This window comes from Capsicum annuum, unplaced genomic scaffold, assembly GCF_002878395.1.
Source record: "Capsicum annuum cultivar UCD-10X-F1 unplaced genomic scaffold, UCD10Xv1.1 ctg1490, whole genome shotgun sequence".
NCBI classification, from domain to species: Eukaryota; Viridiplantae; Streptophyta; class Magnoliopsida; order Solanales; family Solanaceae; genus Capsicum; species Capsicum annuum.
Genome location: NW_025820315.1, coordinates 2,439,039 through 2,462,586, shown reverse-complemented (window position 1 = coordinate 2,462,586; position 23,548 = coordinate 2,439,039). Strand labels below are relative to the sequence as shown.

Genomic DNA, 23,548 nt, shown 5'->3' with positions numbered 1-23,548 from the left:
CTGATTATGAGTAAACCGTGCTCACCTCTAATCTGCCCTTTTGGCATAGATCCTAGTTTGAGTACGACTTGTGTCAACTAAGTTCGTGCTATCAGTGTGGACATTTTGAGGTACTGGTGAACTTCAAAGTTCGAAATAGATTTCAGACCTTATCTTGTCCTAGTTGTCTTTAATTACCTTTTGGAGACAGGTTTATACATTTTCAATTTTTCTGAGTTGTATTAGATACTCTTTACACTTGTAGCACTTATATCTTGGAGATTTTATATATTTCATTCGAATTCTTGATATTGACATGTTATGACTTGACTTCGTTCTAGAAGTCTCACATTTATGGATTTATTTTTTTACTATCGATCTTTCTTTAATTATGAGATTTGACTTACTTACAAATGGCGGATCGAGATAGATGTCATCATGATCTCAACTTTAGGGTCATGACATAAACCCATCTCATAAAGAGTAATGAAAAGTTTACAATAGGCAAAATGCATATACATCCCTTTAAAGTTGTCAGTTTTGTCATTTAGACACTTCAATTGAGATTGTTTCCTATTGGACACTCAAACTATAGTCAAAGTCTGCCTATTAAGCCCCCATGCTGACATATGACACAAGAAGCAACTCTTATTGAAAGCGTATAGGTATAAATCTAATGTTACTTTTTTTTTCTTTCTTACTCCTTTTGTCTTTTATGACTATTGACCTATCACTTTTCCTCTATCACTTTAATTTGAATAAATTATCAAAAATACACAAACCATCAATACATGCACCCTATGATGCACACATGTACCATTTTCTCGACTCTGAATTTCCTCTCCAATGATTTTTTATTTCTCAAAGTTTTACTTTTCATGACAAAAAGTTCAATGTACCGTTCATTTTTCCCGTTTCAAAAAATTCAAAAAACAAAACAAAAAAATGGTCATAAAACTCATAGGATAGTTCTTTGTTAGTGGTAAGACTGGCTTTAAATTGTTGATATTTCAATGAGTTAATAATAAATTACTTAGCTTATGCATTCTATATGATTTACAATAGTTAAGTCATCTTCGTTTTTTGTGAAAACTACCGTTACTTTTAAATAATATTTTTTCTTTGTTCGTTGTTGTGACAGAGAGTAGCTATAGTAATTATTGAAATATGAGTAAACTTCTAGATAAGCTAACAATAAATACTTCTTGAAGCTCCATTAAATCCATCAACCTCATGTGCTCATCAATTGTTTAAACTTGAATTTCTCTACTATAGTTTTAACTTTCAGATAAAGTATTTTACGAATGTAACACTCAGATAGCAACTTAGGAATTGATTTTCTTGTTTTCAATAATTTGTGATGATTGATACAATATTCATGGTTGAACAATTAAGGAGGTAGGAGGGCGAATGTGGTGAAGGATAGAAGGGGAGGAGATGGGTCTAAAGTGAAAGATTAGTAAATGACAATTTTTTTTAAAAAAATAATTGATGTAACTTTTTTCCATTAGTAAAAGAATTGATGTAACTTTTTTTCCATTTGTTACATTTTTACGTAATCATGTTTGAACTTCATACACATAGCTTTTTTAAGGATTGAGTTTCATGTGCCTAATAGATACTTTAACTGTAGTCTGAGTGTTAAAAAGAAAAAAAATTCAACTGAGCTATTTAAATTATAAAAGTTAACAACTTTAAAGGATTGTATATGTATTTAGCCACAACATTTCGAATTACCTTCATAGCTAGAGTTCCACTTGTGAAAATATACTAAAGGCTCATTTGATACGAGGAATAAAAGTAATTAATCTCAAAATTAATTTTAAGATAAATTCATTTTATAATTAAAATAACAAAATAATTATTTGGAATAACTTGTTTTCCAACTAAACGAGCCAGGAAGATTTCTTTTGTTGTCATAATAGGGAAACAAGGGGGGTAAAAGTCCAAAGCTCATTTTTATGTGGGAAGTTAAGTAATTAAAGAATACTTGTAGGGGAAAACAGAAACCTTCTATCTCCTAAGACACCAAAATCCAAAATTTACTTTCCACCCCTCACCAATCTCAAATTCTCCATTTCTCACTCATAATTTCCACATCTACAAACTACAAATACAGTCCTATCACTCTGAACTAGGGTTTCTCTTTCCGATTCCCCCAATCCGCCGCCGCGCCACCGCCGCCAATGGCCGAAGTAATGGACGTTCCGGCGGAAAGCTTAGAACGCCGCCGTGACCGTGAACGAAGCAAAGAAAATCTAACCAAGTCCGTCGAAGAACCACTACCGGCATCTTCTCCACCACCTCCTCCGCCTCCTCGACGCGGCGGACGTGAAAGGGATTCACGGGAACGGAGAGATGACAGGGATTTTGATCGCCGTGGTGGTCGCGGGGATTACTACGATCGTAATCGTTCTCCTCCTCCTCATCCTCCGCATATTCGTGACCGTGAGTACAACAAGCGTGGTCGGCCTAGTCATAGTCCTCCTCCTCCTTTACATCCGTATCATCGAGACCGCCGCGGTGGTGGTGGATATTCTCCTCCTCATCGCCGTTCGCCTCCATTTCCACCGTATAAACGCTCGCGTAGAGATGATTATGATGACCGCCGTGGTAGCCCTAGAGGTGGTTTCGGGCATGGTAATCGAAGGTAAATCATAATGTTTTCTGTTTTTTTCCATATTCTTTGCATATGCTTGTAAATCCTCTTATAAACCTTCAGTAATAATTAGCCGAAGTGGACAAACTTATCTGGTACCTGTTGCTGGTGGGAGGTGACAAGTATCCCTTGGATTTAGTCGAGGTGCAAAAGTTGGCCAGTGCACCGTGATTATTATAAAAAAACTTCAATAATCAGTCTGAGTAGGAATTGTATGGATAACCCCAATTAAGTAGCTACAACAACGATATACGTCTCATATATTATTGTTGTAGCTTCTCTATCTTTACGAGGTAGATCTAAGGTCTGATTATACTCTACCCTCCCAAGACCCCACTTGTGGGACCAGACTGGGTATGTTGTTGTAGCTAAGCAGTAGGATTAACTAAATAAATAAGTGGAGAATGGTATAGGCGCAGAGCTTCACGTTGTTTCTAGCTGAAAAATAACAGTTTTTATGGGTTTACAAAAGGAAGAAAGTAGTAAGAACTTACTAAAATGATGTGAAACATAGAACTTGTTGGTTCATCAGTGTGTTTGATTGGTATATTTCAGCTGTGGGAGTTGGAGTGTACAGTATACTTTCCAGGGAATTGCCCATTTTTTATGGATTAACCAACTAGTCGGAATTTTCATGGATTACCCCAATTAAGTAGATACAACAGCAATATACGTCTTGTATTTTATTGTTGTAGCTTCTCTATCTCTCCGAGGTAGAAGTAAGGTCTAAGGTCTGATTACACACTATCCTCCCTAGAGACCCATTACACTAGGTATCTTGTTGTAGTTAAGCAGTAGGATTACATAAATAAATAAGTGGAGAATGGTATCGGTGTAGAACCATGATTCACCTTGTTTCAAGCTGAATAAATAACAGTGTTTTGGGTTTACAAAAGGAAGTAGTAAGAACGAACTTAAATTAATGTGCAACATAGCACTTGTTGGTTTATCAGTGTGTCAGATTAGTATATTTTAGCTGGGATTTGGAGGGATATTGTATGCTTTCCAGGGCATTGTCCATTTTCGGTAAGAAATTGCAATGAAAATGTTTAGGTTCTGACAAAGGTTGTGCTTTTCAAGGGTTTAGTATTATTAGAAGAGATATATTAGGTTGAAAAGAGTAGCTTCTGTGAGGTTCCTGTTTTGGTATGTCATGTAATGTTCATATTTCTGTTGGTCAAACAATAACATTGACTACTCCTTAATAACAAAGTAGATAAGTTGGTTATATCAATCCTATGCATCCATTCCGCTCTCTGCATCTGTTTCATTCAAAATTCAAATACTCAGTAATGTGCTCTTTGTTTGAGGAACGACTGGCCTTTTGTTTAGTTCAAGGTCAATTACATGTTAAGGACGGATTAATTTCTGTTTGTGTGCTCTAGCATGCATGATAAGGTGCTAACATTATGTATATATTATGTAAACGTGAAATTGGATGATAAAGATGTTAATACTGCTAAGTGCTAGCAGTCTAGCACCCACCAGTGAGTTTTGTACACCAAACATCAAAAGAAAATGATACTGCTAACATAGATCACTTATCAGTATCACCAAGAACTTGCTTCAATTTGAGAATAGGTCTCTTAATTCCAAAAAGTGCATGGTTGGACTCTAATATTTATGGATTCACATAACATGGTCATTTTTATAACAATTGAGAATGCCATAAGTCCTGCCACATTTGTACATGGGCTGCCTCCTCCCGTTGTTACCAACTTTGTCTTACTTCTGCATATGATCAATAGTCTTCCTTGAGTCATAGTTGATATCACTTTAATTATTTCTTTGTACTTCCTTCGATGGCAAACAACCATCTCTTATTCTCATATGTCTTAGATTTGATAGTTTGTATTTTGGACGCTGGATGAACACCAAGTATGTAAAAACTGTAACTTTTTTTTTTTTGTGTTGCTTGGACTCTTCAAAAATATTGTTCGTTGGATCCTCTAAAAGTAGTTAGTTTTTGGAGGATCCAATACAGGTGTGACAACATGTTAGGCGAGTCCAAGCAACACAGCTTTTCTTGTATTCAGCTGGGATTTTTGGTGTATTATATTAGCAGTAACTGAATCATTATGATTGACTATTGGATTATCGATAAGAGAAATAGCAATAACTAAATGATGATCAGTATGGAGACAATGGAAGGTTAGTTTAGTGAAATTAGAACTTTGCATTTTTAGTAGGTTTCACCCACGGGGATCCTTGGCTTACGAAATTTGGTGGTAAACACGTTTTACTTCTTGAAAAGCGCTTAACAAACTTAACCAATGGAATGGTTGTAGAGCTTCTAAGGCCCAGTATATCATCCACAAAACGAGTGCTATAAAAATGTAGATGTTTAGATAGATGTGGTCGTACATTGTTAAACAAAATTTAAGAATGATGGATGTGGTCATACAATATTAAATAAAAATTAAGAATGACCATTTCCGGCAGAAAGCACAAGTAGCACAAAAAATGAATTAAATGAGGAAAATCGTCAGAGATGGGTTGTCCATACTCTTGGACCTCCAAAAACATGGGTATAAGTGTGGCAATATGATGAAGGTGTTAAAAATGGATGTCGTAGACCAAAAGTCAAATCTACATAAGTTTCAAGAGACCTACTCAAAATTCATTTGGATATAGTGAAGGACAGAAAATAACAGAAACAACAAGTCAAGCATCCAAGGATGTGGCGCCTCCAAGAGGGAGGTGTTATCTCTTCCAGTTATCAAATCTACTACTACACCGTGCCGAGTAGAATCTGCTTTTTGTTTTGCCCCTTAAGGCATGTCCAAGTACACTGGGGGGAGAATTTCTGTTTGACATCCAAGAATGGTAGCCAAAACCTGCATTTTCTGCACTGTATTAACTTGGAACAAGCTTCTTTTCACCAGTTAATATGGAGCCCTGATACAGCTTTATAAGTTTTTAGGATGACCCAACTATCTGCATAATTGCATGAAGGAGTACCATCCATGCCTTTGGGATGATGGACTTCTTGAATTTTTAAGTTCTTAATATTTTAGGTGGCAAGTATCCCATGGAATTAGTCGAGGTGCGCAAAAGCTGGCCCGGACACCACGTTTATCCAAAAAAACTCATACTTGCATTGATGAACACGTTGTCATCTAACAAGCATTGTGTCGGTAGAAAAAATGCTGCTTTCTCTGGCGAGCAATAAGACGACCTGGGTTAAGTAATTTGTAGTGCTAAATGTTATTTGCTCGAATCTAAGTTTTAGAAAACATAGGCAATACTCAATTGCTTCGGAAACCCTATGAGCTCAAGATCAGTGATGACAGATCAACTGTTGGGAATAAAAGAATTTTATGGTTGGTAGGCGATTCCTCCAGTTTATTATTATTTAGGAGGATCAAACGGAAAACGGATAAAGATTTGGGTCTCTACAGCTTTCAAGAAAGTGGCTTGATTTTACAGCTTAGGAATAGTCACTCTGACCACCTGATAAGGAAAATGGGAACATACGAAGCTGTTATTTCACTTCTGTAGAATCTGGGAACTATGCATATCATTTGCTGAATACACACCAGTTGGCAGAACAATCTTGGAATCGCTTTATAACCTTTTCCTAGGTGAAATGGTCAACAACATTCTGCTTGTTCTGATGTAAACCAGTTTTTCTTCTGAAGCTAAAACCTTTCACTTTCTTAGGCTTCTCCACATTAGATTAGAGATTAGGGAGTATGTCGGATCTATCAGCAGCCTTTGATATGTTGGTGCAAGTTTCCTCATATGTTGAGAAACTCAATTATGAAAACGAGGAACTGTTATTTATCATTTTTTTAACCGACTCTTTGTTTTGAGTTCTTGCTTCCCACGCATGATAATTTTTTCTTGATGAAGTAATGGTATTTCATTAGGAAGCTAACAAGATGCATAGTTACAAAAATTGAAATAAAAAAGTACATTAAAAAGGAATTTGTCAGCCCCCTTTACCATGTGTCAATCTATAGCTAGGGAGCTTACAAAGTCCAAAATCTGGTAAGTGCTAGTTACGGGTGTTAACTTAATCCAGAATAAAGGGTTAAGCAGCATTTAACCTTGAGAGAGTTATTTGGAGTTGAGAGTTCATAAAAACATCTTAGGCTCCTTCCATTCTATGAATACCAAAAATAACTGCAGTAATTATCAACTAAATTTTCGCACCCAAGGGTGTGGCCTAGTGGTACAATGAAGTTGGGTTGAGAACCATGAGGTCTCAGATTCAATTCCCAACCGAGACAAACACTAGGTGATTTCTTCCCATCTGTTCTAGCCTTGGTGGACAGAGTTACCTGGCACCTGGCACCTGGCACCTGGCACCTGGCACCTGGCACCTGGCACCTGGTGGGAGGTGGGAGGTGGGAGGTGGGAGGTGGGAGGTGGGAGGTGGCAGGTATTCCGTGGAATTAGTCGAGGTGCGGCAAGCTGGCCCGGACACCATAGTTATCAAAATAAATAATGATTATCAACTAGATTTTCTTGATGGCCTTATCAGCTTTGCATAAACTCCAATTTGTATATGCCTCTCTCATATGATGTGGCATGACCCAATTCAAACAAAAAATTCAGTAAAATTATTCGACAGGCAGTGGCCACTGGAAGCCTCTTCTATGAGGCTGTCTTGTGTTAAACATATTTCATTTGGAGCAATACAATTGAAGCATATAACCTTCGTGTGCAATTTAGTTTTCCATATCAACTTCCATGGTCAGAGGTGACTAACCTGGTTAAGTACACATCTGCTTGTAGCATTCTTTCAAAATGTTCTTGTTTACTGAACTCTTAGGAGGTAGGTCCTCATCATTGTTGAACCTATCTATTCTGGCTAACATGTCCAATCTTGTATAGTTGTATTGACCTTCTGAGTTGCACATGGTGAATACTGCCATGTCAATTTTGTGCAATGGAAGAGTCATCAATAAAGTATAACACAAAGAAATCAAGAACAGATAAAAGCGTGGTCAATCATTTATTTGTTAAAATAAGAAAAAAAATATAAAAGAGAAATTATTGATTCCTGCGGACCTGCTTGTGTTTGTCTCATATTTATTTTTACCCTTTTCTAGTTTTCCGAAGCAGAAGTATTAGTGATTTTTTTTTGTTCATGCTCTTTCTGATTCATTCTTTAGCCTAGTTCTAATTCTTCATACCTGAGGAACTTATGAACTTTCTCGCATTACAGTTTTGATCTTTTCTGTTGTAAAATTATCTTGCAAGTGTTCTTATTATGGTGCTTTTGAAAACCTTTTGATATTATAGATATGGTTATGATCGTCAAGGCGGGTATGAGCGTGAGATGGGGGGTAGACCTGGGTATCCCGATGAGAGACATCATGGACGATTTGCAGGCCGTTCATCAGGTGGCTATCGAGGTGATCAGTTTCATTAATATTTTACTCTCTTGGAGTATTGGCTTTCCGTGGGCATGTTAAACATGTGTATCTATGCTATTTAATGTTTAACTATTATTTTGAGTACTATATATTTTTAGAGTGCTGCATATATATTCATTGCTAATTGCTGTATGGGATTCTTTGTTAGCAATTTTGGTAAGTCAAACAAGTTATGTCTTGCCCTTTATTTTTGTCTTAGAGGGTTCCTATAATCCACTTATGTCTCCAGCAAAATTGAGGGAGAAGAAATGTTTATATCTGAACTTTTTTGAGTTTCAAAAAGTCTGAACCTTTTTGATACTCTGTTAGGTGCAGTCTGACTGATTCAACTTCAGTTTTCCATTCTTATTTTCCAGTCTAGTACTATATTCATGGTCAAATTATTTGTTGCAAGCTTCCTCTGGCGTTTGATGTTTCTCGTGCTGAAGTTTTGACCCATATTTATTTTTTGCTAGACTGGGGCCCTGGCCGAGGAGGATTTGCAGATAATTTTGGACCAGTGAGCAATCAAAGGTACAAGTTTGTCTCATAAATCACTTCTCTTCCAATGACTTTGATTGTGCGGTTTTAGCTCCTTGCAACTTCTATGGTTGTAAAAGAGCAACCTTTTTTCCACAGACTCCCATCTAGTTAATTTAGTTATATACTTTCCTATAGTAGGTGTAGTTTGCACAAGTAACGAGCTTAGCTGCATAGAGAATGCTATTGCTTGGGTGGAAGTAATTGCTCCCATGTTATCTTTGTCGTGTAACGTTATGATGACTGAATTCCTTGCTTCTGGTTTTTATTTGGGCATCAAGAATGTAACAAGAAAATTGTATTTTTCGGGAAAAGTGGCTTGAGATAAACGAAAATCAAAAAGTATTTTATTTTTGCAGGTGGATGGCAAAGAAAACTAAAATAGCAAGAATGTTTGGTACAACTTCAACAAAAGCCTACTTACCTCCCTCCCTTCCTTTTCCCTTATAAGAAAGAACTTTTTTCATAGGCATGTCATTTTTCAGCAAAATGAAGTTTGTAAATGTGATCCTCTCTCTCATTAAATCTCGGATGCTCAGCTTTCATGCACTTCCTTTTCCTTCTCCATTCAACTAATAGTATTTTTACGCCGAGTATGAGACTTCAGACAAATTTTCTGTGACTTGCTTTCAGCTGAATTGTTATATGAAAATGACCTAGGACTTGTATTGTTCCATCAGTCTTTCTTAAAAACTTAGAATGGGGTTTTCATTTGCTTTGAGTTGTTGATGCACTCTTTTGAATTTGTTGCAGAGAGGGATTGAAGTCTTATAAGCAATTTATTCAGGAGCTTGAAGATGATATCTTGCCAGCTGAAGCTGAGCGCAGGTTAGAAAGGGAACGCGATGGTATCTTGTTCTTTTTTTTTTATGAAGCTGATATCTTGTTCATTGGGTGTTTAAATTTAAGCTTAAATTTGTTGGCCTCTGTATTTTCATTTTTTTTTGTTTCTAATACATTTTCTCTCTTATCTATGTAAATGTGTCGCTGTAAAGCTAATTCTCCTTATATGCAGGTACCAAGAATACAAGTCTGGGTACATAGAAGCACAAAAAAGAGCTTATTTTAATGCGCATAAAGATGAAGAATGGTACATTTCCAGCTCACCTAGCTTCCCCTGCTATCTCTATTTGGCTGAGCTCTCTAATAAAAGTTTTATATGCAGGTTTAAAGACAAATACCACCCGACAAACTTAATTTCTGTTATTGAAAGGTACACTTTGATACCATTGCACGGATTTTTTTGTAGGGAGAGCTTTGGAGATGCTTTTGTTTGTTACTTGGACTAATTGCTTTTATCCCTTTACCCGTTCCAGTCGTCTGTGTGATTTTGGTTAAACTGTTCCCTTTCTGTCTTGATGTCCTGTAGGAGGAATGAGCTTGCAAGGAAATTGGCAAAGGATTTCTTACTTGATTTGCAGAGTGGAACGTTAGACATGTAAGATCAATTTCTTCTTAATATATTGAATGTGCAAGATGAAATAATGTACTGATGGCTGAAGTGATAAATATTTGCATAAAATAGAGGCCCTGGTGTTACACCTGCTTCTACAAACAAATCAGGACAGTCAAGTGAGCCAAATTCTGATGAAGACGCAGATGAAAGTGGCAAAAGGAGGCGGCATGGGAGGGGACACACTAAAGAAAGTGACTTATTTTCAGCCGCTCCAAAGGCCCACCAAGTGAGTTCTGATCCCAGAAGAATCCAGATTGATATTGAACAAGCGCAAGCACTTGTGAAGAAGCTTGATTCGGAGAAGGGAATAGAGGATAACATATTATCTCGGTTTGATAATGATAGGGGAAGCAGAGATAAGTCTCATGGTTCCTCTGGCCCAGTTATTATCATAAGGGGTTTAACTTCAGTTAAAGGTCTTGAGGGAACTGAGCTACTTGATACGCTTCTAACCTATCTGTGGCGCATTCATGGGGTGGATTATTATGGCGTGACTGAGACAAATGAAGCTAAGGGTCTTCGGCATGTGAGAGTGGATGGCAAGGCTTCTGATGCGACAAGCAATGGAGCAGAGTGGGAAACAAAACTAGACTCACATTGGCAAGACAGGCTGAAGGGGCAGGATCCTTTGGAGGTAATGGCTGCAAAGGAAAAAATTGATGCTGCTGCTGCCGAAGGCTTAGATCCCTATGTCCGTAAGATTAGGGATGAGAAGTATGGCTGGAAGTATGGTTGTGGAGCCAAGGGTTGTACAAAGCTCTTCCATGCTGCTGAATTCGTCCATAAACATTTAAAGTTGAAACACCCTGATCTGGCGGTGGATCTTACTACTAAAGTGCGTGAAGATTTATACTTCCAGAACTACATGAAGTAAGTGTAGTACACAGTAGTATATTGTTTTCCAGCTTCCTTACTTTTAATATCATGGCTAAAGGCTTTAAATGATCTCAGTGATGTAAATGCTCCTGGTGCGACTCCTGTAATGCTGCCATCTGTGCCTGTAAGTATCCATTTCTCCTTCTTTATGTTAAATAACATTTCTATGAGTTTCTTATTGCGCTACAAATGTTTAAACCTCTTTTATTCTCTACTCCAAGCTTCTTCTCATACTCTTTGTAATGGTGAATAAGTAATGCTGTAGTGTCCAGCTATTATGACTTGTGAACTTTTCTGTTTTTCTTCTTCTTTGGTCTTTGAAGAATCTAGAAAAACAAGCTGGAAGATTTTGTCATTAATTTTGTGGTATACATGGACTGTAATAGAGGATTTCGGTATGTGAATAATGACTGCTAGTTCTTTGTAGTGCTGTTAGTGTTTGATGTTTGGTTATTGGTATTAAAAATGATAGATGGTAATAACCTAAGCATCTACAACAACAACAACAACATACCCAGTGTAATCCCTTTATAACCTTAACATCTATTTTATTTAAATTTGATGCATATTTCTTGTAACTAGTGATATGTTTGTTACAAATAGAGGAAATAATATGGAGAATTTATATAACAGATTTCAACCAGTTTGGGATTGAGGTGCAGTAGGTTGTTTGATTGTCTGTCATTTTATTAAATAAAATAATTAGTGTAATATAATGAAGAGCTTAATGACTCATTATTAAGATTGTTAATTAGCTCAAATAAAGAACAAAATAAAAATAACTTTAAAAACAAGGTAAATGAATAGTTAGGATAGAGGGGAGAAATCATTATTCATGTAGTTTTTCTAACCTTTGCACCAATGACCTTGGAGATTTCTTGGTTCTTAGAAAAAGAGTAATGATGTTGCATTTAAACACGAAACAAACTTTCAAGGCATTCTTATAATTTGATTTTTTTTAACCATAAAACATAACTAGAAGAAAAAATTTAAGTGACAACAAGAGGTGATTAAATTTCCAATAATAACGTAAAGTTATTGTTTTCATTTACGTGCTCTTATGAAGGTACTTGCATAGGCTATTATTAGTTTTTTTATTATTGGAGAAATCAAAATGGCAACAAGTAATTGATTATTAAACTTATAATTTGATAGCACGATTATTTTCAATAGGGCCAAATACCTAGAAAGCCTCTTAAACTTGACATGTTTTGTAGGATAGCGACTCAAAGTTAATTGGTTACCAGACTCTTTTAAACACTTGTATATAGAAGGTCAAAGTGTGTGAAATATACTTGCTTGTGATATGTTAATTGATCCAATCATTGTAGGATACATGTAAATTCAAAAAAGAAATTAACAAATATAACTAAAAATATATTGAAAAGCTAAAAAGTAGAAGAAATATAACAAGGAAAAAGAAAAAACAGTTGAAGAATGGACAAGGGAAAAGAAAAACTTTCAGCCACTAATTTACTCTGTTCCTTTCCCCTCAACCCCCCCCCCCCCCCCCCCCCCCCCCCCCCACTTTTCCATATTCTCCCCCTAGAAATAAATCAACGCTCCCATCTAAGTTGCATGGACTCGGGTGCGGGTATCCGAGATGGGTGCGGATTCGTCAAAATTTATATTTTAAGATTTGGAGGTGCAAATCTAATTATGGACGCGGGTGTGGGGATTCGGCTAAAAAAAGCCAAATATTATAAATATAGAGTTGTAAAGACAATTTTGGGTTTTTCCCCTATTCAAACAACTAGTCCAATTTATTTTTTCCTATGTGTCAAGGAAACTTTATTCCTAAAAAAATATTCTTTTCTTTTCTCACTTTTAAGGTAACTTTTTTTAGTTCCTTTTTAAATTAGGAGTGGTTTTTTTTTAGGGAAAATGCTCTATTACCACCTTGAACTATACGCGAAAAAGCTGAGACACACCCGAATTTTAGGAGGATCCTATTACTCCCTAGACTTATTAAAATCGTATTTTTGACAACCTTAGTGCCTATGTGACACATGCGTGGCACACACGTGTGCCTACGTTGACCCTCCTAAAGTTCGGGTGTGTCTTAGCCTTTTCGCGTATAGTTTAAGGTGGTAATAGAGTATTTTCTCTTTTTTTATATGAAAAAAAGTAAATTCTTTTCAATTAGGAGTAGTATTTGGGAAATCAAATAGTCGATTGATCTAGATGAAGTAGGTTACTTTTTTAATATAATTTATTTTTAAAAAATATTATTATTAAAAAATACAACTATTTCAACAATCAACATTGACAATCGACAGATCTTAGCATTCTACCATTTTCTCTTTCTTCCCCATCGAAGCTTTCTTCCCAAGGAAACATTAAAATTCTGACGACGATATCCTTTCCTCCGACAACAACAATTACAATCACCGATTTTCCCCCTTCCGACGACTACGACAAGAATTCCAGTCGCCGGTCTCTCCCTTTCGACAACGAAGCCAACTTTCTTGATGTTGGTCAACGTCTCCATATTTGTTTGACCGAATCGGATACGAATTCTGCGCCGACATCTGCTCAAGTGTCGCGTCGGGACGGGTTCGACGGCATAACCACTGAGTCCGAGCAATATAGGCTCCCATTAATTTCAGTGGATTGGACACCACCGTCAAACTTCTTCCCCACTTTTTTTTTTTTACAAGATTTGATATTTAAAATATCCACTTGGTGGGTATAATGCTTGATTTTCAAGGGTCGTTTTGTGGGTGTATAAGAATAGTGCTAAGTATGGTTGCATTAGTTATGTTGTGTGGTGTAATTAAAAATAACATGTATTGCATAATTTTTTTAATAAAGTATTTGTTTACAAATACTCTCTACAAGTAGGGTGGTATGTTCCACCCAAAAAAAAAGTATGCTGGTAAGGATGTGGAAATAGTTTTGAGGAGCAATTGTGCCTTTAACCATGCTAATGCATGCATTAGAACCCATCACATTACTAATACCATTTTGAGGCATTAGTTATACACACCTTAATACCAAATAGAGTGTATAACTAGTGCGAGCATTAGTTATACATAGGTTGAAAAAGTGTACCAAACAAGGTGCTAGTAATGCACAAAGTTAATGTATGCATTATTTTTCCTAATGCACTCTACCAAACAACCCCTTACAGTGTGCTTTGGAAAGTTCAAAAGATCTATTTTTTGAATTTTCATTTGTAAAATTATTTTTTTTTTGCTGAAATATTAGTAAACCCAAGTACGTGAAAAAATGGTTTTAATAGTTATACAGGAAGATAATAGTGAATGAAAAGATTTGAAGACATTAGTGAAGGAGTAAGCAAAAACTATGAGAAACATCAACTACATACATTAAAAAAATTGAGTAAAAGGAAAGGAAAAAAAAATCATAATTTAAGCCATCAAGCGCTCACCTGTACCGGTAAAACATGCAATTTTTCATGTAACCTTGAGATGCATATCAGAGACACTTAGCCCAAGTTCAAGTGTACTAACTAAGTTTGAGTGGCTTTCTTACCAAACCCCTCAAGTTTAATGCGCTCTAGGTATTTGGCTGTTTTAATAACATGAGTAGCGAAACAACTCCTTTGAATTTGTAAAAAATGATAAAGAACTTTAGACCGGAACACGTGCCGTGACCTGTTTAGGCGTAGCTAATGATTCAAGCATCTTTCTACATGATAGTCATTCTGATATTGCGAATATTGTAAGTTGCAGCTGATTGTGTCTTCTAGAATTTAGTTACAGAATTGGTAGGCTGGGGAAGTAGTAAATTTTACACGTTCCGTAAGTTGTATCGAAGCTTTTCAACATCGTCGGCTCTCTATTAACTTGTGGCGGAAAAGAGCATGGAACTGTAGTTGAATTTCTAATATAGTGTGTCAAGCAGGTTAGAAACATGTACTTGTTATTGTCCCCGGGGCTTTGGTTCCATGGTAAAGGTAGTACACCACGAAACGTGTGTTTGGCACATCTCATGAGTTGAACCACATCTAGTATTTAAGTGGAGAAGAGAATGGCATAGGGTGATTTTTCCTTGTCGAAGCTAGAAACAATGCATTTTCCGATCTTTAACGCATATATTGATCGCCATGGTGGTTTGGACAAGTGTGCATTAGTACCTCATTCTCCCTCCATTTCTTTGTATGACATGCTATCAAATGAAAAGGAAGTCGAATGAGCATGTTAAGAGTTAGAATTTCCACACTTTGCATGATCTTCCGGTCTTTCTCAGTTAACAACTTTATTGCAATTTTAAGTTCTCTATAAACTCTTGCTCAAGCAACAACAATTATGTCGTTTGACTAGGTCCAGAGTTTAAGGGAAAACAGAGTAATTTTGAAACTTATTTAGATGTGCATAACATTTGTGTGGCTAAAGGACTTTTGAAGCTTGTGGTCTTGAATGTGTCATCACATATTTATAGATATAAATGCTTGTCCTTAAGTGTAAACTAGAAAGTTCAGGTTAAATAGCTTCTAAATATTGTGTGTTTGGTATGATGGTAAATATTTATCCAGAAAATGTTTTCCAATTACCATGAGTGGCACTCCTCATTGTTCGCTCCCTCTAACACTCTTATCTTTACCCCTTCCTCACACCTACCTCCCATATTGTTTGTCTAGATTTTATACAGGTTCTTTTGGGAGGCATATGATAAAGTCTCTAGGGAGGTCCTTTGGAGATGTTTGGAGCCTAGAGGTGTATCTGTGGCTTATATTAGGGCTAGGATAGTGGAAGGTGGCTCAAAACGCTTCCTGATTGGATAGTGTTGTACCGGGGATCAACTCTTAGCTCATTTCTTTTTGTCTTAGTGATGGACGAATTGACACGACATATCCAAATTGAGGCGCCGTGGTGGATGTTATTCGTAGATGACATAATATAGGTTGACGAGACACGCGATGGAGTTAATGATAGGTTACAAATTTGGAGAGGTCATGGAATCGAAAGTTTTTAGGTTAAGCATGATTAAGACTCTCACATGGAGTGCAAGTTCAAAGATGTCACACATGAGGCGTGCATGTAAGTGAAGATAGATGCACCTGTCATACCCAAGAGAGAAATTCTACTTGGGTCCATTATTCAAAGAGACGAGGTGATTAACGATGACGTGACACACTATTGGAGTGGGGTGGGTGAAACGAAGGCTCGCCTCTGGGTACTGTGCAATAAAAATGTGTCGCCAAGTCTTAAGAGGTAAGTTCTATAGAGTGGTTGTTAGACCAACATTATTGTGTGGGTTAGAGTGCTAGTCGGTCAAGAATGCTCACGTTAAAAAAATTGAAGTAGTGGAGATGAGGATGCTCAGATGGATGTGTGGGGGGCATACTAGAAGAGAGATGATCAAGAATTAAGAATTAAGTTATACATGACAAGGTTAGAGTGGCCTCTGTAATGGAGGTACTGGGATGTGCTAGTGAGGAGGTGTGAGAGATTGGTTGTAGTAGGAGTTGGAAGAGGTAGAGGTAGGCCAAAGAAGAACTAGGTAGGTGATTAAACATGACTTGGATAAACTTCAGCCAACCGAGGATGCAAGCTTAGACAGGAAGGTATGTAGGTCTAGGATTAGGGTAAAAGGTTAGTAAGTAATCGAGTATTGTCGTACTTTTGGTGGTTTGATTTAGGTGTCGCTTAGTTTCTTTTTCTCCCGTGTTATTATATATGTGGCTACACTTTGTTTTGCTTCATGATTTACCTTATTCTGATTGATCAGAGGGCGATCACGGGTTCACTAAATAAAGTCCTCCATTTCTTTACATTGCCATTTTGTTGTCTCTTTTTTCGTTCTTTCCCGTGCATTTCTATTGAGCTGAGGGTCTATTTTACATTGCCATTTTGTTGTCTCTTTTTTTGTTCTTTCCCGTGCATTTCTATTGAGCTGAGGGTCTATCGGAAAAAACCCATCTGCTGTGCAAAGGTAAAGGTGTAAGGTCTACGTACATCCTACCATCCCTGGACCCCATTTGTGGGATTACACTGTGTATGTTGTTGTACTGAACACAAGAAGCTAAATATTTTTCAAGAAAGTATTTTCCTCAATACCTAATGCACCCCCACGGTTTCAAAAAAATAAAATAAAATAATACAGTATGCACTCATAGTAAAATGGTGTTCTTTTTGACAGAAAGTTATAAGAAAAAGTAGTTACATTTTTCTTTTGGGATGGAGTGTAGAAAGTTTTATCAATGGTGAACTATTCTGTTTGTTTTTCCTTGTGTTATAAGAATGTATGAGTGGATGCGAAAATATTCATGCGTTTGGCCTGTAAGAAAATCGTTGCTGGTGGAGGTATGTTTTAACCTACACGTTGCCTTCACATGTGATGGCATTTAATGATGTTTAACATAATCAGTCTAAACTGAGTAGTTTTGGGTCTCTGACATCTTCATTGCTGTGATGAATTCGCACCAGCTGGAATTTTCTTGTTGTTACTCATGTTGGGGGCTAATTCCATTTTTTGTCATCTGTGCTTCAATGCTGTTTTATCTTTTTTGTACTCTTGCTTATGGGATATCGGCACATTGTCCTGAAGGAGCTAGCATAGTCTTATCTGTAATTTAATTGAATAGGAGAACATTTTGATCTCATATAGTAATCACAGTCCTTTTACTAAAACTTTCAGTCAGTGGTGATTTTAACAGCATGTGGATTGTATGCAGAGAGAGAAGCCACTGAGGCGCCGACCTGGGCTAGATGGCCGACTGAAAGATGACAGAGGGATCCATAGAGATCGTGATGGACGTGCTAATGGTGGTGAAAGGTTTGATATGTCTGACAATCCACAATCTGGGGATTTTCAGTCCAATAATGATGGTGTCAGTGGGGGAAATCCTGATGAAGAAATGTTTGATACTTTTGGTGGACAAGGGATTCCAGTTGCTTCTTTCTCTTCAGATATTCCTCCTCCAGTATTGATGCCTGTTCCTGGTGCTGGGTAATTGAAAATGATTCTTCCCGTGACTAATTAAATTTGCTAAACTAGGTCTTAGCCATGACTAGTATATCACTTTGTTTTTTTACTTTTAATTTTTTTTTTCATTTTTACTGCAATTGCAGTCCTCTTGGGCCTTTTGTTCCTGCGCCTCCTGAAGTTGCAATGCGAATGATGCGAGAACAAGGAGGCCCTACTCCTTTTGAAGGCGGTAGAAATGGGAGGTCTGGGCCTGCAATGAGTGGGGCAGCCCCGATGATTGCTTTACCTCCTGGGTTTCGACAGGATCCTCGTCGTTTGCGAAGGTATTTTGTGCCTAGTAGTGTTTTCAGATTGGTTAAAGGTGAAACTAATAGTTACCATCATTCAAATGTCCTATCTCCCTAAAATCAGTAAAATGTGGTCAACTGTGAATTTGGCACAGTGTTTGTACTGCTTGCGGGAAATTGTTTCTCTTGGGTGAGAGGAGACTGGTTTCTCGAAGTGTTGGTATACCATATTGACGACTTGTAAAGTATGTCAGTAAAATAGCTGATTTTAGTGAATGGCTCTTTGGATGGGTTTGATGTGATGAAGACTGTAGTGTAGGCTTTGCTCTATCTTGCTTGGTGTGTAGATGCCTAAAAAAATAATACTAGGAAATGGAAGGGCTGAGTTTTAGGTTGTGCGAGTAAGGGCTCGGATCAGTTTATAAATGACCCCTGGAAAGTGGCAGCGTTTTGGGAGGTGTGTGTTGACCTAGCGCTGATCCCGAATCTGCATATTGATTAACCTTTATAAATTTTGAGGTGGGTGTGATTCCTCTTTTTGATGTTTTCTGAGTTGATCCTCCCTTGTTCTTTTGGGATCAAATGGTGTCTGTCCTGTGGGCTATAAACATAATAATTCTGAGACAATCATGAAAGTATTGTGCGGCTTATACATCTATATGGTGGAAACAACCCATGCATTGTTTAACATTTCTTGCTGTCTATCCCTTACTCATCGAGACCATCTTTTGCATGTATCACGCCTATTAATGTCTGTTACTAACCATAACATTTTCTGTGTAAATTTTCATCTTGGTCTTTGATTGTACCTTATTTGACATGGGTTTGTATTATACTCTAGAATTTGTTGATTTGGTATAGGGTTATTTACGTATGTTATTTAAATGATTTTTTTGTACATTATTTGCTTTTAAATTTATGTATGTACTTTTAAAATATATAAAGTCAAAATTTGAGATACAATGGACATTGCGGGGTATTGCGAAGGGATGCATTATGTAAGTGGTCCTTTAGGGGACGAAACTGAAGATGCTGGCATGACATGTTGTTGCATGGACGATTAGCACTTATGGGGGTAGTATGGAAGGAAAGAAATTAGAGACTTTTGAAGCTAATTAGCTTCTGCTGATATATATATTTTTTTTTGGATCAAGTAAAGTGTAATTTTATTGATAATGGGAAAATATTACGTTCCTATGAGTACAGAAATCGTGTCTTCCTAGAGAATCAGATGTTTCTGTATATTCTCCATTTTGTGGTACACCTCTTGTATATGGGAGCTTTCCTTTTCAGTAAAATTATACTTTACTCGATTCAGAAAAAAAAGAGAAGGAACCATGACACTTACAATACGATTTGGAGCTATAGCTTCGTTCATGCACTGCTTTGAACAAGCAATTCTTGTGATTTACTAGTCATGACGGGCCATGTCCAAGATAAATCTGCGCATGCTGGTTTGTGCATGTCTGAAGACTAGGTTGAAGTGCAATTTTGATCGTGGGTTCCACATTGAGAAAAAGACAAAAAAAGAAAAGTCAGGTCCAGTTTGTGTAAAGTTACAACTTTTCTGTTTACGTTCTCAAGGCAAGATTCAGAGTCAAGAAAACTTTTTTCCCTCCTAAGTAGATGGAGGAGTGTATATAACTGCCAAAATAGAGAAACTTGTAGAAATTCTTGGAAGTTGTTTTCATGCCTCTTGATCTGTTAGCATTGATTTCCTTCTGGAGTTGCAATTGCACGCTTCCAAAACACTACTACTCAAAGTGAGTATACTTCATTTCCAGTGTGTAATGCTGTTGGTCATGTGCTACATATTCAGTTGTCATGCGATCCATGTTGTAGTAACACTTCATTATTCCTACAGTTTTTAAAAAATGTATCTGTCTGTATCTTTGAGGAAGTTGAATTGGAAGTCGAGTAAGATATATAAGGATTTGCAAGTTGTAGCATTTTGTTGGTTTTATGTTGGGAGTCTGAATATGGATGTTCAACTTTCGATCTATTTATGGAATTGGAGGAAATAGAGTGGCAGCACAAGAGAGCTGTAAAAAAGCATTGCTACATTCCCGAGCAGCCAATGATTATCCTTTTTGTTCTATCTTGGTAGCATTTTTCATTTCATTCAAGGAACATCTGCGCTGACTAAGTCCTGGAAATGTAGTTTTGTGTTTGAATGGAGATGCAACTGACCTAAATGCTTTTACGTGAATACATACCATGGTATTTGTGATTTAATTTCTAATGATCAAACAGTATCCTTAATTTCCTTGGAAAGAAAACTATCCATACTTACTTTACTAACCCACAGTTCAACAATTTTGCAGCTATCAAGATCTTGATGCGCCTGAAGATGAAGTTACTGTAATAGATTACAGGAGTTTGTAGAGTAGACATGGCAAATGTTGTATTTCTTCAAGTGAGTAGCGGCAACCTGCATTGATGCAACATGCAACCTTGTTGGCGTCAAAGAAAAAGAGCGGATACTTGATTGTCTTGGAAGTTACGAGGATAGATGGGACCAACTGTGTTGACATGCATAGTTGGTCTTTTAGTTGAAGAGGGATTGTGGCGGGGCGCTAGCAGTTATGAGATTTCCTTTGTGCAAGCAGGTCCTGCTTGCTGTATTTCCAGATTCTGCATGAGCATTTAAGCTTGTAGAATTCCCAATTTTTTTCTCTCCTCCCCCCACTTGTTGTAGCAAAATTTTAGGTGTGCGCTAATAAGACCTTGAAATGGGAGCGACACGAATGGCTAAAAGATATGTTGCTGTAAAAATTAATTTATGGATTAGAGTTGTCAGTTTGTTTTGTTGTTGCGACTTTGCATAACTTAAAATTGAATGAAATTTGTGAGACTTGAGATTTCTGATACCATAATGTTCTTGGACATAGTGATTGTGTTTTATTCTGGCTAGGGAATTCTTTTGTTATTATCTGCCTATGAGTTCAAAATGGACAAACGATGCAAGAAGAGTAGCATCTACCAGAAGGCTATCCTACCCAAAGCCATAACTCAGATTATTCCAAAATTAGCTATGTAACTGGGCCCAGCGGCTGACAAACCCCCTAAATATGTACTATATTTATTAAAGGGTAATTTATATAAATTCTGAATTTTTAAGTGATATTACATAAAATTTTGATTATTTTGTTAATTATATTTTATTTCGGTTTTTTGAAATGGTAATACATATAAAAAAGTGATACATTTGAAATTAACAAGATATTTATTTAAGAAAATAATAGATTCTCGTTTATTCATTGTATTCTTTTATTTAAGGAAAGATATCTAATTTTTTTCCTTTTTTTAGATTTAATTTAGGTTTTTTAATTATGTTTCTCTTTTTCCTCATTAATTATGAAAGATATATTTTTTTTGGTCTTTTTTCTCCTTTTTCATCTTTAATTTTAGTCTGCTTTTTTTAGATTTAATTTATATATGTTTCAATTCTGCTTTTAGTCCTTTTTAAAAAAATATTATTCCTTTTGTTTCCTACACTGACTACACTATTACCTTTCATTAATAACGTATGAATCACTCAATAATTGAAATAAATAATTGTATCTATCATATGAATCACGATAATACAATATGTATCACCCATTAATATCATATGTATCACCTGTTAAAAATCATACAAAATATATCTATCGTATGAATCACCATAATACCCATATAATAATATCATATTTATCATTCATATGAATCATCATTACAAGAATAAACATGTATGAATAACTAAATAAATTTATATATGTATCAATAGATTTTTTTAAAAAAAATGGGAGAGATTTTAGGAGAGGGAAAAAAAGTTGCATGCATTAACGGAGGGGAAAAAATTAGGAAGGAAGATGATTTAAGCATTAATGGAAGAGGTAAAATCAGGAAGGAAGATGATTTAATTGCTGATAATTAGAGAGATATTTTAGGGAAGAAAATCTTGAATGAGTTAATGGTGGAGTAAAAATAGGATGTGAGGGTTTTCTTGATATATATCAAGAGTAAAATTAAAAAATAAAATTTCATGTAAATTTTAAAAAGTAAGGGATATTAGAAAATATAGTCTCTTAAATATGAAATTTGTGTAATTTATCTTTTATTAATTTATTAAAAGTTATTAGCAAGCGGATGAAATGGAGGGTTCTTTTGGTTCATTGAGTTGAAATAGTTGCCCTCCTGGCACCGTTTTGGTCCATGTCTTGGTCTCATAGAAAGTAGCGAGGGTATTCCTTTAATTGGGTTAATAGGGTTTTAACCGATTTAATTTATTATTAGACTTGTAGTGGGCATAACATTCAATTGGAAGGGCCAAATATAAATATGCAAAGAATTTTTAAATCGTGGGTGCAAATAGCGGGTGCTTACGCAGTAGTGTGTAGGTTAGATGCTACATGCATTTTTCGGAAAGACTGTTTATACAACTCAAAATTATGACAACTCTTACCATTACGTCGAGATTCTCTTTAACACTGCCAAAAGAAAACGAAATCAAAGGTTGGATATTTCATGAAAAAACTACCTGTCAATTTCTACTTTTAATGTAGCTGAACTAGAAACGTACATAAAATTTGTAACAAAATAAAACTAAACATTTTTTCCACTTCTTAGTTTCAATATTAGGCACAACTAGTTCATATTGGATTAAGCATTTTTTATTTCATTAAGTGAAAATATTTAGTTGATCTTATATTGCTCTTAATTGATCACTTTTATAAGAAAAGATGAATAAAGGCAGAAACAAATTGGTCTTCTAATGTACAGCACTGGATCTCTTTTCCTTTTCATACTCTTTTTTTAGGTATAATACATGAATAAACACTCATATTTGACTCGATAAGTAGCACTCTAACTTTGTGTATGCACATTTACACACCTCAACTCGTCTCCCTTGTGTCAGTTGAATACTCCATTTTACAAAATGATCATCTAGACACCTCAAAAATTTATGTGCCATGTCAGCATTGCGTGTCCACAAAAGTACAATGGGAACGAGTTGAAGTGTGTAATTACCGGTTGAAATCAAATTGAGGTGTATAGATGTGCACACTCAAAATCGAATTTCTCACTTACTAGCCGAGGCCAAATTTCAATATCTGTTTATGTATTATGCCTTTTTAGCTATCACTTTTTTGAAGAAAAAACGAAGTGAGCATAACATAGGCAAATTAAATTTTCTATAGGAGTTACACAATGCCATGGTACTATGGTAGTCTCCTGACCACAAAGATAGAGTAAGATATGCACATACTACCCTCTCCGAACCCTTTTACGAAACCATGATATGTTATTGTTGTAATAGTAGTCTTAAAGTAGAGAAGAAAAAAGAAACAAAACTCAATGCTCATAAACAAATTCGTGGGAAACAAAAAACAAAAAGGGTAATTGTCTCCCAAGTCGAGAAGAAATTGGACAACACAAGTTCAATAAATCTCACATTTTATATATATTTCCTCTGTATACAAAATTATTGCAAATAACGAAATTCTGG

The 23,548-nt window shown here is 36.2% G+C and overlaps 2 protein-coding genes across 3 annotated transcripts in view; one reads left to right on the top strand and one right to left on the bottom strand.

The window, feature by feature from the left end:
• The first annotated feature begins 1,996 nt into the window (after window positions 1-1,996).
• Window positions 1,997-20,930, top strand: LOC107875896 (serrate RNA effector molecule). 2 transcript variants are annotated; one of them, XM_016722783.2, is made up of 12 exons: window positions 1,997-2,629; window positions 7,892-8,004; window positions 8,481-8,538; window positions 9,298-9,372; window positions 9,560-9,634; window positions 9,710-9,757; window positions 9,914-9,982; window positions 10,070-10,870; window positions 10,952-11,000; window positions 17,520-17,794; window positions 17,917-18,096; window positions 20,385-20,930. In XM_016722783.2, exons 1-12 carry the CDS (start codon window positions 2,166-2,168, stop codon window positions 20,443-20,445), a joined length of 2,268 nt encoding a protein of 755 aa, XP_016578269.2. In that variant the 5' UTR covers window positions 1,997-2,165; the 3' UTR covers window positions 20,446-20,930. The 2 variants fall into 2 exon arrangements, with proteins under 2 accessions (XP_016578269.2, XP_016578277.2); XM_016722791.2 differs by having other exon boundaries at window positions 2,015-2,629; window positions 7,892-7,992.
• Window positions 20,931-23,383: 2,453 nt separating this feature from the next.
• The window catches only part of LOC107875889, a gene marked incomplete in the record, with an annotated part of 5,895 nt that continues 5,730 nt past the window's right edge, over window positions 23,384-23,548 (bottom strand). Inside the window, 1 exon segment of the mRNA XM_047402146.1 lies at window positions 23,384-23,548.

What these genes read in the sequence shown, in the direction of transcription:
- LOC107875896 (XM_016722783.2), top strand. Translation starts at nt 2,166, where the DNA reads ATGGCCGAAGTAATGGACGTTCCGGCGGAAAGCTTAGAACGCCGCCGT. An exon ending in TTAATTTCTGTTATTGAAAG is followed by an intron (nt 9,758 to 9,913) that starts GTACACTTTGAT and finishes GATGTCCTGTAG; the next exon opens with GAGGAATGAGCTTGCAAGGA. An exon ending in ATGCCTGTTCCTGGTGCTGG is followed by an intron (nt 17,795 to 17,916) that starts GTAATTGAAAAT and finishes CTGCAATTGCAG; the next exon opens with TCCTCTTGGGCCTTTTGTTC.